Source organism: Cryptotermes secundus, unplaced genomic scaffold, assembly GCF_002891405.2.
Source record: "Cryptotermes secundus unplaced genomic scaffold, Csec_1.0 scaffold884, whole genome shotgun sequence".
In the NCBI taxonomy this organism is placed as follows: Eukaryota; Metazoa; Arthropoda; class Insecta; order Blattodea; family Kalotermitidae; genus Cryptotermes; species Cryptotermes secundus.
In genome coordinates, this window is record NW_019738360.1 from 95582 (window position 1) to 111860 (window position 16279).

Sequence of the window (16279 nt, forward strand, 5' to 3'; positions counted from 1 at the left end):
ACATACCATTAAAAAAAAAAAAAAAATGAAAAAAAAAAAAAAAAAATTAAAGTGGCCAAAGGTACCATTTTGGGCAGAACTCAAATTTTCATTCTGTTTATGCATCAAGTCTGACTAAAGTCTAGGTATTGGAGACCATACACTTTTAATTGAAAGCATGGTAATTCAGATGGTAGGGGAATCACAGAAAGTTGGACAACACCTTTGATGGAAAACATTTAATAGGATTCTTACTATATTTGTGATTCTCCAGAAATGAATGAGCTCTGTGCAAATTCTATACAAGGTATAACATATGTGTTCTGTGGATACCCACACTTTCATCTGACTTCCTTCTCTCAGGTTAACACTCATGAGATATGTCAAATATGTATGTATATCCTTAAGTAATACAGGCTACAAAATGAATTAAAGTGCATAAAGTTTACACCTGGAAATATCGGCGTAAGTTACAAGTTTTCATAGGAATCATAAGACACATGTAGAAGTTATTTTATATCCACACATATTATTTTGTCTTTAAAGCTTACAAAGCCATAACTCTGTATCACTGCCTGACTAGTACAGATAAAACTCAATCAACTCCTACATATTATCCATTTTTTTGCTCCAGTAACTCAAAATATGTGTGGGCAAGTCTCAACAGGGCAATAAAGAGGTGATCCCAGCTTGGTCCTCACCACTGATGAGAGATACATTTAGTTCTGTAACTGCAGACTTCTTCGCTGAGTTTAATATTGTTTAGTATGCTAGTAGTGGCAGGGCTCTTTCAGTTTTACTGTTCAGCTAATTTAGGGGTAAAGGGTTACAATCTCTTGAAAGAGACCAGGCAAATAAACTTAACTCCATCATAATTTATACATTACCTGTCTTTCTCACTATAGTCATAAGAAGTTAGCATCACCTGCCTTTAATGTTGCTTGGGCTTGAGAAGTCTTGCCACTTTAGGGATTCCAAGGAACAGTAAGAATGGCTTGACGACATGCAGGATGAAGTGGCAGCCATAGAACAGTCGCACATCACTTGTTGGCACAAAGTCAGAAGCCACCTGGAATGCCACCATGAGAGCCAGTGTGCATACCATTCTGACAATGATGTTGTCCTGCACCTGGCTGTGTATTCTGATAGACAAAGAAACATTCATTACAAGTTTTGAGGTTTTCATGTTGGTAACAGTTAAGACTGTGGTCCTTGAAAAGGAATATGATTTCTCACAAATCCACTTTCCTCCTTCAAAACAATACTGTGTTCCTGGAATGGGCCGTCCTTTATCATTATACCAGTTCTCACCTATGACAAAAATTTAATGTGCTCCTTCCTACAAAACATTCAAATGGGACTTCATATGGCTCCATTTCCTAACCTCTCCCTTGGGTCTCTCTTGCACCTTCCTATATATCAAGTCAGTTCTTCAACCTACATATATCAACATTGAAAATGGAGGCAGAATGTTCTTCTGAATTGGTCAGTATCCACCAAGAAGATACATTGATATCACAACCCAGAAAAGCACAGTCTACATCATTCGCTGCAGTATTGACAATAGACTCACTTGGTCAGAAAATTTAACTGAAATTGGCATAAAAACAGAGGACTCCTTTGAGAATATAAAAAATGAAGACACTGGAGAACTGCATAAAAATCTTCTTGGGCGATAAGCCACATCATGGTTGAAATGAAATTCAACATTTCACAGACTTGCTCTGTCTCCAGCATCAGGTTCGAAACACTGGTTATAACAATTCCACTATGATATATGACGGATTGCCTGGGAGGATTTTAGAGCATTTATTTGGGGCAAAAGCTTGAAATATTACATGCTGAATAACTAGCTACTGTGTAGACCAAGTGGAAACTTGGTCTCCACAGTAGATACACAAACAAGACCGTAAAAATATACAGCATACATTTCTCATCATCAACCTTGATGATGGAGATAGAGACGTCTTAACACGCTGCTTCTTCACCCAACACTGACACTGCTAATCACCTGAGCTTCTGGTACATTTATTAACTGTGATAGCTTTAATTGTACATTAACACACATTAAATCCTCATGCAACTATTCAGGTAGGTGATTACTCAAAGTGGCAACAAGTCACAAATCACACTATACAGGACTACTGAATGAATACAAAATTAGTATTAACACTTTCATCTTCACTGATATTACAAATTCTGAAAGAAAATTAAATAAAACTCTTTAATACATACTTCAAGTTCATATTTTGATAGAGAACCATATTAACAGATTAAATCTGATTTTAATGTGGCTTAACTCAATAATGATTTCCTTTACTTCTTAACCATGCCCGTGTTGTGGGGGTAAATGACATTTAACATTTAGGCACATTACTGTATGACATTCCCACTGCATATGGCAGAAAGAGAGACAGCTGTACCACACATCCACTACTTACCTGGTTGCAATGGGGGCTGCCAGTGCTAGGCCAAACATACTGCCGCAATCACGTACCAGTGAAAAGAGTGGGGTGGTGTTGACATGGATCCACTCCGGATGCTCGCACCATTTGAATGCCAGGCGCACTGACCATTGTGGGTCTATACCTATGTAAATATTTTCACTGTTAATCACAAAACCCCATAGCTCTGCCAAAAAAGTACAAGTGAATTTCATGTGCATTCAGTACAACTGAGAACTCCTGCCAAGCTGCTCAGACCGACTGATCATATCATGAGATAACATTGGTAGCTTTCCTGTATGTACCTGTTTAGCAGCACATCAGTATCATCTAGATAATGTTCAGAGCAGATCACTGTAGTGATTCCAGTACACAATTACTCATAATTATAGAAACAGGTATACGTGAGAGTGTAAAATGGTAAACCAATCAGCAAGAGATAATAAATACTCTTTTAAGAAACTCAATAAAACTGGCTGTACACAGACTGGTAAACACCATGAAACAGTAACAGTCCATGCTGGAGCCAAAAGGTTTACACAAAATCATGTATAAAATTACTTAAGACAAGAGCAATAACTATTCTAATATGAAAGTAAATAAAACAGGCTGTTCATAGGCTAGTAAAGAATTTAAGACAGCAACAAGCCCGTACCAACTCAGGTAGGAGATAAAAAGAATATCGTTTAAATAAGCTTGTCTACCCCTGTACAGGGAAGAAAAGTCATGACATTGGATATCTTACTGAGATCATTTCCAAGGATGTCTTGCAACGTTCCTTGAAGATGAAATGTACAGAGAACTTCATTGTAATGTGGGCATTCTAAATGTATATATGAAATGGTAAGCAGTAGATCACAGTGCACATAGAGTGGTGCTGGGTCACCTCATAACAAACAGCCATGCATTAGGCTAGTGTGCCCAATCCAATGGCTCATGAGCAAGACCTTCTCCTTCCTGATGGAGGACTTCCACGCCTCAACGGGTGGCTTCATTGCCTGCAAATTTATAGTTCTGTGTAGTCATTCATTAATCTTGCCAGGAAGATAAAGCTGCACAGTGAAGATGAATACAAATGTTACTGCCAGGAGCTCTTTCTAACTGCAGCATTCCATGGGCAGAAGCCCCCTTAGCAGCTTCACTGCTGGGCAGGCCTCTACGGCCAGGTACCCAGCCAAACACCTTACATATGTCTGAGATTTGTTGCAGAGTCTCCATGGTGCCTGGGCAATCGTGTCTGCATTTATGGGGACTCCAGAGGGAACTCAGGGAGTCTGCACAGAGAAGGTGACATTATCAAGGCTGGCGATGAATACACAGGAGAGTTCAGTACATGGCATAAAGTTCTCTTGTGAACATGCTGTTAAAACTGTGGAGGTGATAGGAAAACACCTGGCCCTCATATTTGAAGGCACAAGTGGTCAAACTATGAAGCAAGGACCTGTCAGTGTAAATCGCTGTATAGTCTGAGTAGTCAGACAAGTGTTCAGCAAACAGCCAGAGACATGTAAAGGCTGAGGAGCTGAAGATCATGGGTCGGTCATGCGATCTGCAAGGGCAGGAGAGGCAAGAGCCTAATTGGAATGCCATGCAGCAAGTGTGTATTGAGGAGCTGACAGAGGTTCTTGAAGTGAGTAGCACCATGTAGTTCATATCTGTTGCTGTAGGCTAGATGAAAGACCACACCATATGATGGTTGCTTTGGTTTGGTCAGAGTGGGTCTGTATTGCTGAAATCCACAACAAGCGTTCAAAATTGTATTTGTATTCTCCAGAAGCTGCATAAGTCAATGGTTTACCATATGCTCCACGGTCTTGCAAACACAGCTGGTGAGACTAACAGGTCTATAACTAGTTGGGAAGGAGTAGTCCTTTCCTGGCTTGAGTATCGGGACAATTAATGCTACTCTTCAGGCAGTTGGAAGAGTTCTCTTTGCTACTCTGCATTATATGGCTCTGTGATCTGAGAAGCAAAGTTAAGTAATTACTTACTTACTCATGGAGCTGAGCCCTTCTGGAGGAACTGCCAATTCTGCAGCTACTCAAGAATTTCCCAGCATTTTATGGAACCCGAAGGTTCATCACCGTGTTCACAAGAGCCCTCCACTGGTCCCTATCCTGAGCCAGATCTATCCAATCCATACCATCCCATCCTATCTCTCTTAAGATCCATTCTAATATTGTCCACCCACCTATGCCTTGGTCTTCCCTGTGGTCTCTTTCCTTCTGGTTTTCCCACCAATATCCTATGCAAAGTTAAGTAATAATAATAATAATAATAATAATAATAATAATAATAATAATAATAATAACAACAACAACAACAACAATAATAATAATAATTTATGCTTATATTCAAGTAGATCCAATTACAGGGCGAGAAACAAGTTGTCACACCACTGGATATAGGATGCGTCAAAAATAAAAACAAATGTTCCAACCAATCACTAGAACAAGTCAAAATAACATAATATAAAACATAAGATAACACAGTCACTAAACATAATAAAATGTGACTACAACAAGACTTAAATACTAGGTGTGAAGGCGGGGTCGAATATCTCCACCATGACTCTGCGAGTCGTAGGAGGCGACGAAAAGGAAAGTCTCAAATCTGAAAGAGTAAAATATGGTCGCGAGTCCCAAGGACTCGGATCCGAGAAGGACTTCGCTGGCGAGCACCAGAAGCATATACGAAAGACAGATCCGTCCTCTCATCAGAGGGCACCCCACAAAAATAAGACTGTAACTGTCAAACGGTAATAATTAATATCTGGTCATGAGCCCCACTTGGGGCTCGACACCAAGACTTACTGACTGACTGGACATCAGTCGCAATGTGACTTTGACTTTGACTTAAATACTAGATGAAATCATATTAACCTTTTATCTTATGAAATTCATCCCGTTTATAAAAACAATGGATAGAGGTGTGGGATGTCGTATGATATTCTCAATAAACAACACAATATCAAATAATGTATGTTACATCACTCACACATCAAAAGAAAAGCTATAAAAACATATAACATGCATGAACACTAAATGGAATAAATAACTTCACTCAGAAGTGTACTAAAAATTATTATGGTAATAAATACATTCATAAATAAATAAATAAATAAATTCATAAAACAACATGAGATTGTATGTTAAAATATATAAAAGTCATAGTTGGTATGTATGCAGATATGAAATAGATGATTATTTATATATTTTTAGTTAGTTAATAGGACTTGTTAAGGTTAATTTTAGATACTATTTATAAGAACCAAGATCACCCCTTGTGTTCCATTCATAATATTCATTTAAAGAATAAAATGAACCAGCAAGAAGAAACTCTTTTAGAGCCTGTTTGAATTTAGTAATATCATTTAATAGATTCCTAATGCCTTGTGGTAGATTATTGAATATCCTAATTCCTGAATAATATACACCCTTCTGCACTTCAGCTAGTTTATTACTTGGAAAATGTAAGTCAAAACCATGTCTGGTGTTAATGCTGTGTATAGCAGAATTAAATTTAAATATATCTAATTTCTTAACAACAAAAATTGATACAGAAAATATATACTGAGAATATAAGGGCAGAATAGTTAACTGCCTGAACAATGGGCGACAAGAGTCCTTATTTCTTGCCTTCATAATAATTCTCATTATTCGTTTTTGGATTTTAAAAATTAAAATACTATAAGTTGAATTGCCCCAAAATATTATTCCATATGACATAATGGAATATACTGTAACGTGTTGGGTGTATAACGCGACAAATAACTTCACACCGTATTTGATATAGCGAATTTTATTTCACATTTGCACTTACAATCACCCAAATTACAGATTCACAATTACTGCTATCTGCAGTATCACAAATACTACACTCCAAATATAACTGGTTGCTGGCTAACTCGGAACTAACTCGGAGGTAGCTCCAGGACTGAGAACTAACTCGTAGGTTAGTAGAAATCACTCTGAATAGCCTTCACTGTTCCTTATGTAGCCTCGATCGGACAATACAGAAAACGGCCAGGTAATAGGCACCACTATGTCTGGTGCCATTGTGCTAGCAACGCTGTGTACCGCTGTTACTACCGTCGTCTTTCGCAACCATTGTTTACCCGCGCTGCCTAGCAACCGCAGTACCCCTTGGTGACGTCACCGCTATTGACTCGCGTTGCATAGCTACCAGGATGCTAGGACTCGGCCAACTTCGGCTGGCGAGGGGGAGGAGGAGCGTCATCCATAGCTCAACATGTCACACTGCTCCCTCCTTAAGGCTGTTCGTCTCGAATAGCCTAATGGTGCACCCCTGTTCCTTTTACATCCCTTATCTGTGCTTGCAGTGTCTCCTGCTGTTTCGGCTACTCTTCTTTCAGCGACTATTCTTCGTCCGTTACATCCACTCCCCTCTTAAGACAAAGCTCGTCTCGAGCGGTTTCCTTTCAGCTCGCCAGAAGATCACATTCATCCATCGCTTTCTCCCATGGCACATTCACTCTCTCTGGGGAGGCCAGTTCTTCTATTTTACCGGCTCCTCTTCTGTGCCCTGCGTCTTTTTCGTTTTGGAGGGGGTCGACCCCTCCACAGTGTCCAGATTTTACTTCTCTGTAATGGGACAGATGTGAAAGTTCACTTTTCGATTTCCAATACCTTTGTCCTCCTGTGGGTCTTGTTAAATTCCCACTTGCTTCCAAGTCGTAGCTGGTCCTCGAAGTCTCGATACTTGATTTCCTTGGTGCCTTCCGGGTGCACCAGTTGTTTCCATCTGGGAGTCCATCCTTTCTGGGTTCCTCTCGTAGAATGGTTTCTGGTCCAATTCTTCTGCCTTCCCTGCTCGGCTGGCGGTCCTTCTTTCCGCTGGCATCCGAAGGTTCCCTGGGGAGTTTCCTTCTTGAAGTCATTTCTCCAACGTCGTGCCACTGTCGCGCGACGGGATATCTTCCTACAGATGGCAGCCAACTTTATCCGGGACGCATGATCTCCTCGGGTCCCAGATTTCCTGAAGATGTTCCTTTTGCGCCACGCCACTGTCGCGCGGCGGGACACCTTACAGGCGGCGGCCAACTTATTCTGGGGTCCGCAATTTTCCCATGTCGGATTCTTCTTATTTCGTCGATTTCGGTCCCTGCGCCTTTTCTTCTTCGGTTCTCTGACTGGCATTACTTCGGCGTCTTGTACGGGTACCTCTAGTAATTCTGCCGCCTCAGGTTTCCTGTGCACTGAAGCCGGCTTTCCATCTTCTGGACGTGCCTCCGTTTCTTGGTAGACCATCGTCACTCCGACCGGTATCACAGTGGGGACCTCTTCTTGTTGTGCCGTCGCAGGTTTCATGTCCACTGGGCAGGCCACCATCTGCTTTTGGGTAATCGGCATCAATTCATCTTCAGGTTCACTGAACGGTATCACTGCTACGTCGTCTACAGGGACCTCTTCTTGTTGTTCCGCCTCAGGTTTCATGTCAACTGAGGCCGGCTTTTCTTCTTGCCAAGCATCCATATTGGCTTGCAACCTCTTCTCTCACATGGCGGCCGTCCTTTCTTGGATGGCTCTTGTCTCCGCGGCCATTCCTTCTCGCCAGGCTTTCGAGTCGGCCCTCATTTCCTTCAGCATTTCAAGTATTAGCTGAATGTATTGCTCCTCCATTTTTTCGTAAATTCAATACTTCTTCCTAAATCAAGGCGTGTTTAAGCTCGTAAACCAATTCAGACACCAAATTGTCACGTGTCTTGAGTTCGAATCTCGTCGGTCACGTGTGTAAGTCCAAATCCCACTTCTGACACCAATGTAATGTGTTGGGTGTATAACGCGACAAATAACTTCACACCGTATTTGATATGGCGAATTTTATTTCACATTCGCACTTACAATCACCCAAGTTACAGATTCACAATTACTGCTATCTGCAGTATCACAAATACAACACACCAAATATAACTGGTTGCTGGCTAACTCGGAACTAACTTGGAGGTAGCTCCAGGACTGAGAACTAACTCGTAGGTAGCTGCCTTGAGAACTCACTGTGAATAGCCTTCGCTGCTCCTTATGTAGCCTCGATCAGACAATACAGAAAACGGCCACGTAATATGCACCACTATGTCTGGTGCCGTCGTGCTAGCAACGCTGTGTACCGCTGTTACTACTGTTCTCTTGCAACCATTGTTTACCCGCGCTGCCTAGCAACTGCGGTACCCCTTGGTGACGTCACCGCTATTGACTCGCGTTGCATAGCTACCAGGATGCTGGGACTCGGCCAACTTCGGCTCCGCTCGGCTCACTTCGGCTGGCAAGGGGGGGAGCGTCATCCATAGCTCAACATGTCACAATACATATGCAAAATAAATCATCCTTAAACTCTCCAGAGTCATAACTGCAGATAGGGTTCTAACAGAATAACTAGCCGCATTCAGCTTGGTTACCAACTGATTTATTTGATCTTTCCATGGTAAGGTATTATCTATGATTAGTCCTAGGAATTTTGTATCACAAGTATTTTTAATTTTAACATCCTTATAGTTTAGATTTATGTTTGATGTAGTATTTACTTTTGATGAAAAATGCACATAGTTAGTTTTGTTAAAATTAAATGATAACGAATCATTCAAAAACCATGTGTCTATTTTGTTCAGTGTCGTTTTCAATACCATTATATGTTCCACAGAATCAGAATTGTAACACAGTATGCTGTATCATCAGCATACAAAATTGGTTTTGATATTTTATTTATTAAGTAAGGCAAGTCATTAACATATAAAAGAAATAACAAGGGGCCAAGTATTGAACCCTGTGGCACACCTTGTTTAACTTTCTGCCAATCAGAAATACCCATAGAATAATTATTATATATTAATGTTCTTTGATATCTGTCACTCAGGTAGGATTCAATCAGTCTTCCAATACTGCTATTAATACCATAAAATTCTAGTTTGGATAATAATACACTGTGATTTACAGAATCAAATGCCTTGGTTAGATCACAGAATAGTCCTCCCACCGATAATTTACTATTCAGTGCCAATAAAATATTATTTATTAGATTATACGTAGCCATATCAGTGGATGATTTAGACATGTTCTGCGGTTTCTTTCAACAATTTAAGAGGACTGTAATTGTTAGAGTTAAAAACAGAGGTAAATGGGGCGCCAAGTGTGCTAACATCTACCTGAGATGTGATGGCATTACTGCCAATTGATATTCCAGGCATGGAAGTGTGGTTATATCCACCTGACATGCGCCATAATTTCTTCCGGGCAACATTAGAATGGGTAGAGCTGGAGGGACTAGAAACAGAAGTCTCCCATGATGTGAGCTTGGCTTCATGGACATGTTTAGCCTTGGCACAGAGGCACTTTAAAGTGTAGGGTGGATATTAAAGAGCTTAAGAGCATACTTCTGGACAGGGACAGTGTTGTTACATTTATCTGTCCAACAAGGGACAGGTATGCGCTGTGGTCTGGTGGATGACCATGGGACAGAATTCAAAGCAGCTCAGTGCAGAGTGCTCATGAAATGTTCCGCCATGGAGTCAATAAATGGGAAATCTAGGTCCTCAGAACTCACTGACTGCATCAAGGCCCAGTGGAGCCATGTCCATATAGTATAAATGGGATGTGACTGCTAAGTTAGCTCAGAAGTTTCAAGATGAGATCTTGGGTTTCAGTGTCTGACAGGACTTCGTATGAGGATGCTGCTTGATCCTCATACAAAGTCCTGTCAGACACTGAAACCCAATATCTCACCTTGAAACTTCTGAGCTAACTTAGCAGTCACATTCCATTTATCCTATGTGGACATGGCTGCACTGGGCCTTAATGCAAAATTTCCCCCTCATGCACTTGGGCAAAAGAAAAATAGCTGAGTGTTGAAGATGGCCTCCACCACCACCAAACAGCAGACTCAGTACAGCTTGTGAGACTGGGGCTGTGAACATTTACAACTTAACTCATACAGAAACCCAGTACAATGTCAAAACAGTATGCTAGTGATTTAGTTCTTGTTTGGGAATCTTGCCAGGCCGGGTAACACAATGAATTCTTTTTATCTCCTTTACTGACAATCAGATACTACAATCTTGAACCTGCTTTATACTGGTTTCTTGCCTGGCTTATGCTTTGATGCTGAAGAAGTAGGTGACATGTTCCCTTCAGTAGACTACATGGCATTACATCCCATAAGACAGAATTTTTCATAACCACTGCTGTGAGCATGTCCAGTCCTACATCCTAACAACAAATCTGAAATTTTTTTTATTGTACCTTTGGAAAATAAGGAAACTTGTATCCACAAACACATGAGTAAATAGAGTAGGTGGAAGGGAAATAAAATGCTGTCCTACATACCTAGTAACCTCTGTAACCAGTATGCACCAAATGAGACTGCAGTCATGACAACACCACATAGGAACATTTTCCAAGAGGATGCTGAATGCCATGTTTCTGTCAGTGTGTATTGCCCCTTATCAGCAAACAGCCTCGCAGTAAACATTCCTGAAAGTACACTGTATCATAAAACAAATCCTCATGCTCATTTATAGCGTTAAAATTTCTTAATAGTATTGTCATGCGTTAGTGACTAGACATGAGGTTTACACTGATGATTGGATTTACTGAACTCATAACTACAGGTAACAGTTTCATGGATCTACACACTATACTAAACACTGTACAGCAGCATACATAAAGTCTTCCATGTCTTCACCAATCATTGCTTGGAGGTTCGTCTGCTCTTGTACATTATTGCTGGCTGACTACCATCACACAACTCACTCACTGCCCCAACTGTCAACTCTCAACTATCTAACTTGTCCCATTGCTTCTCGTTATACAGCTTTGGGTCACGATCACACAGAAAACACATCTCCAACAGGTTTTCCAGTGCTGTGTGTTTATTCCTTGTGTAGCACTGACTCACTTGTCTGATGACATAATAGCATGTTTACTGTGCCTGTGCCTAGCAAAGGGCAATATATCTTTTAAGCTACTCAGTCATGTCACAATATTTATGGAAATGCACTGGTAATGTCGTATCTGAATGATTTTGGAAGGATGCGAAACTGAGTGTGGCCTATTTTGAGGGCCCACTCCAGCAGCTGCCTGCAACAACTGAGCAAAACCACAAAAATCTTAACCAGGATGGGGTTCTACTGAACACAAAGCAAGAGTGCCAAATACATTACTGCTTATTCATGAATAACCATGCTACAAAGGGTCTCTGAACTACGAGTAATTACTACTATGTTACTGCAGCTCTCAATTTCACCACTGAATGTTCCAGCAAGAAAATAATAGTGACAGCAACAAATAAACTATGGAATTGACTGCCATTGTATTATATTGTCGCGTGTTTTGTGCGTATAACGCTACAAATAAGTTCACGCCATCGTTTGGTATAGCGAGTTTATTCCTTCGCTCGTCTTACACACTTTACAATCATTCCCGTCTGCAGTGTCACAATCACTGCTTACAATAACTTGGCGATGCTGGACTATCTTTTCTGGCGGTTATCCCAAGACTGACTTCCAAGATGGCTCGGTCACGACTGGCTTCTTAGCTGGCTCGATGAAGACTGAGACTTCTCGTCGAAACTGGGCTTTTATAACCTTGGCTGCTGTTAGGCAACGAACCCTTTGTTATAACCATGGAGACTCCTGTTAGAACTACAATGGAGCAATTGTTGTCTCCTCTGTAACGGTCTATTCTAGCGTTTCCATAGCAGTGACTCTTCTGGAATGCAAACACGTTACATTGCTCCCTTCTAAAGGTTGTTCGTCCCCGAACAGCCTAACGGTTCTCCCTCGGTTTCGTTTCCGCGGTGTTCTGTTGACAGTGTCTGCATTCGGTCTTGGTGTCCTGCTGGCATCTTTGTGCATTGTTCGTCTAACCGCATCCGCCCCTCTCTTCGGTGGTGCTCACCCCCGAGCACTCCCGTGGTCCAGAATTTGTCGGTTGCCTTGTCTCACATTCATTCGTTCTCCATTCATTCTTGTTGGGGAGGCCGGTACTTCTACGTTACCGGTTCCTCCCATAAGGGCCGTTTCCCTCTTTCCGTTTTGGAGGGGGTCGGCCCCTCCACTTTTTCCTTGTTGTAGGCCGACGGGAGATCCGGCTATGCGCTTCTTGATCATTAGTCCCGTCGTCTTCCCGTATGTCCTGGGGATTTTTCTATGGGGCTTTATTCCTATTCCCCTTATTCTATTGCGGTTGCCCCCGTTGTCTCTTCCAGGCATGTATCCTCTCGCGTTTCCTCCCGGTATGTTGTCCCTTACCCAGTTCTTTCTGGGGATCCTGTTACGCCGTGCTACTCTGACACGGAAGGTCGTCCCCTCGCTGGCGAATCCCAACCTCTCGTGGGGTCCACACTTTTTCTGGGTGGTGTTCCTGAGGATGTCTGTCTTGAGGTTTTCCACATTCGCCCGGCGTATCGTTCTTCTGTGGTCGACGGCCAATTTCTTCCACTGGCACCCGAAGGTTCCCTTGGGAGTTTCCTTCTTGAAGTCTTTTCTCCAACGTCATGCCACTGTCGCGCGACGGGATGTCCTTCTGTTTTTGACGGCCAATTCCTTCGGGGGTCCACGATTTCCCCGTTGCAAACCCTTTGCTTTCTGGTGGCGGCGCTCCGCGGCCAGTTTTCGGTCCCTACGCCGTTTCTTCGGTTCTCCGACCGGTATTTTCGGGGCGTTTTCTACGGGGACTTTTCGATGCTCCATTACGGACTGCATCGCTTCAGGGTGGGGCTCAATCTTTTCGTGGGTGGTTCTCTTCTCTTCCCCCCAGGCTTTCCAATCGGCCATCAGCTCTCTGTGTTGGGCGTCTTCCTTGCCCTGGTCAGCTTTTCTGTTGGCCTCCATTTCTTCCTTTTCGGCCTCCCTATCGGCCAACGCCTTTTCTTGGTCAGCTTTTCTATCTTCTCGCATGGCCAGCAGGAGTTCCATTAACTGCTGCATTTCCATTTTATATCAGTGAGGTACTCGATGCACAATAATTAGTGTGTGGTGCGTGTTAAAGTTCGAAGTCACTTCTGACACCAATTGTCACGTGTCGCCGGTATTTTCGGGGCGTCTTCTACGGGGACCCCTCAATGCTCAGTCACGTGTGTAGCTCAATCCCACTTCTGACACCAGTGTAGCGTGTTGGGTCTGTCACGCTACGAATAGATTCACATAGGCCTCAAATTAAGTAGAACCTTTATTGTTCTTCCGCTTACACAATCAAGAGTACAACTACTATTCACTGTGACACCTCGACTATCCTCTGCGACACTCTACTTCGAAGGCTGGATAAAGGCTAGCTTCTCCGAAGGCTTGATGACGGCTGGCTTCTTTGCTGGCTCTTCCGAGACTCTCTTCTCCGGAGACTATTCCGAGACTGAAGGCTTCGTGTCGAAGCTGGGCTATTTATAACCTTGGCCGCTGATAGGTAACGAACCCTCTGTTATAACAGTGGAAACGCTGCATTGTTGGCTCCGCGTTTCCTACGCAATAACCCATTGTTATAACCATGGAGATTCCTGTTAGAACTACAATGGAGCAATTGTTGTCTCCTCTGTAACGGTCTATTGTAGCGTTTCCATAGAAGTTACTCCTCTGGTTTGCCGACACGTTACAATATCTTCTCTCTCTCTATATTTTTCACAATTACATTGAGATGAAGCCCATGCCTGGTATAACATGATCTATCCAATTCAATTTCCAGTATTTTCACATTACTCTCTGACTTCATTATTTTATGCATCTTCCTATTGAATACTTTCATTTGTTCACTAACACCTGAGGNAATGGGTATAATGGGTACAGCTAGTATAATACGAGGGGAAGTCAATAATTATCCGCAATGCAGTTGTATTTGTGTTTCTGTTGGCACCACTGTCGTTTTGCGTAGCATCGCCATGCATAGTTTTCTTGTCATTATTTCTGCGCAGGTTTGATGTTGCTAGGTCAGTTCCATCGTCGCTGCCTTGCCGTTAATCATGGCTGCTCCACTTTCTGTTTGCACCAAAGAAGAGCAACTTTCAGTGATCCGGTTTTTGTGGTCGGAAGGTGTATCAGGGGCCGCAATCCATCAAAGACTTTCAGCACGATACAGGAACAGTGTTTTGCCGCAACAGAGTGTCTGCGAATGGACTGAAAAATTAAAAAATGGTCTCACAAGTGTTACACATGAGGAAGGAGCCGGGCGACCATCCATGGCCACAGATGAGGACAGCATTGAGCGTGCACATGACATGGTTCTGTTAGACGAGTGACTATTGATGAAGTGGCAAATCGTCTGCAAATTTAGTCATGGCTCTGCCTACGAAATCATCAACAACAGACTTGGGTTTCATAAAGTCTGTGCAAGATGGGTCCCAAAACAACTCACAGTGTTGCATAAACAAACGCGCTTGGACATCTGCCAACAACATTTGGGTCGCTATGTCTTCTTAGACAGAATCATCACTGGTGACGAAACATGGATCCATCATTGCGAGCCGAGGAGTAAATGGCAGAGTATGGAATGGAAACATCCACAATTGCCCAGCAAGAAAAAGTTCAAAAACCAACCATCCGCAGGAAAACTGATGCTTACAGTTTTTTTGGGACTCACAAGGCCCAGTACTGGAACATTATCAGGAGAGGGGCACAACAATATAGAGTGCTTGTTACAGTGAGATGCTTACTGACAGGCTAAAGCCTGCAATTCGAAGCAAACGCAGAGGACTACTGTTGAAATGTGTTGTGTTGTTGCATGACAATGTCCGGCCACATACTGCTGCCTACACTGCTGAAACCCTCCGGAAAGTCAAGTTTGATGTAATGGCTCATCCTCTGTATAGTCCTGATCTCGCCCCTTCTGACTACCACTTGTTTGGTCCACTCAAAGAGCGATTCACCTCAGACCAAGAAGTGAAGGAAACGGTGCATGCATGGCTCACTGTTTAGCCGAAAACCTTCTTTTCTGAGGGCATCAGGAAGCTTGTGCAATGTTGGACCAAGTGAGTTGAAAAGCAAGGAGACTATGTTGAAAAATGATGCTAATGTAAGTTTTCTATTTGTATTGAAATAAAATTTATAGCTACATTGCGGATAATTATTGGCTTACCTACGTAATAAGTGTACAAAACAAGTTGAAGATGATAAATCAGATAATTTATGGTCTATACAGAACCCAAAATATTAAATTGAATTACCACAACAAGACAGGATTAGGAAACTGTATTAAGACAGACTGAATAGAAATTATGTTTGAGGGCAGATGATTTAGTGAATATACAGTAGGATTATCTGAAAAATGGATTCATGAGGCAGCCCTGGAACCAACAGAAACAAAAGGAAAGAATGCAAACTGGTTTAGTGAAAAAACTAATGCACTTATTAAGAGAAAGAAAAAAGGAACAAAATGAATGTAACGTAATGCAAAATCATGATCAGAATATGTTATACTCAGAAGTTAAAAATTAAGAAAAGAATGCAAAAAAAAAAACAATATTCAGATAAAATATATAAAACATATGTGGCTTCCTGGGTTACCAGAAACCTGGGTATATTGAAGAATATAAGGTAACAGAACCAATTTGGAGGTCATAAATATATCAGATTGGATTCAACATTATACACAACAAAAACAGATAATTTACACAACTAAAAAATTAAGATGAAAAATGTAAAGAAGTTGGAAATAAAACTGAAGAAATTAATATTGTGGCTGTTAAAAAGGAACTAAAGGTATTCATAAGAGAAGAGCAACAGGCTCAGGAAATATAAAAATGGAACTCATAAAGTAATTTTTTGAGATTCCTTTTTGTCCAGCACTAATCCTGATGAATGTAATTTTGTAGTAATACTGTGAATTGTTGCTTTACATGCCACTGCACTCTGCATACTT

The 16279-nt window shown here is 41.8% G+C and overlaps 1 protein-coding gene across 10 annotated transcripts in view; it reads right to left on the reverse strand.

The window, feature by feature from the left end:
• The window catches only part of LOC111870900 (glucose-6-phosphatase), a 34103-nt gene that overhangs the window by 10253 nt on the left and 7571 nt on the right, over nt 1–16279 (reverse strand). For 9 of the 10 annotated variants that reach the window (XR_004513713.1, XR_002843947.2, XR_002843949.2 and 6 more), the window contains exons 5-7: nt 10760–10906; nt 2421–2568; nt 909–1121 (exon numbers count right to left, since the gene is read on the reverse strand). Coding sequence is in view for 4 of the 10 variants with exons in the window: in XM_023863520.2 (XP_023719288.1) it covers nt 911–1121; nt 2421–2568; nt 10760–10906 (506 nt within the window). In the remaining 6 variants the exon portion in view is untranslated. Of the gene's footprint in view, nt 1–16; nt 1122–2420; nt 2569–10759; nt 10907–16279 lie in introns of those variants that run through there. The other variant, XM_023863523.2, reaches the window with a different exon arrangement.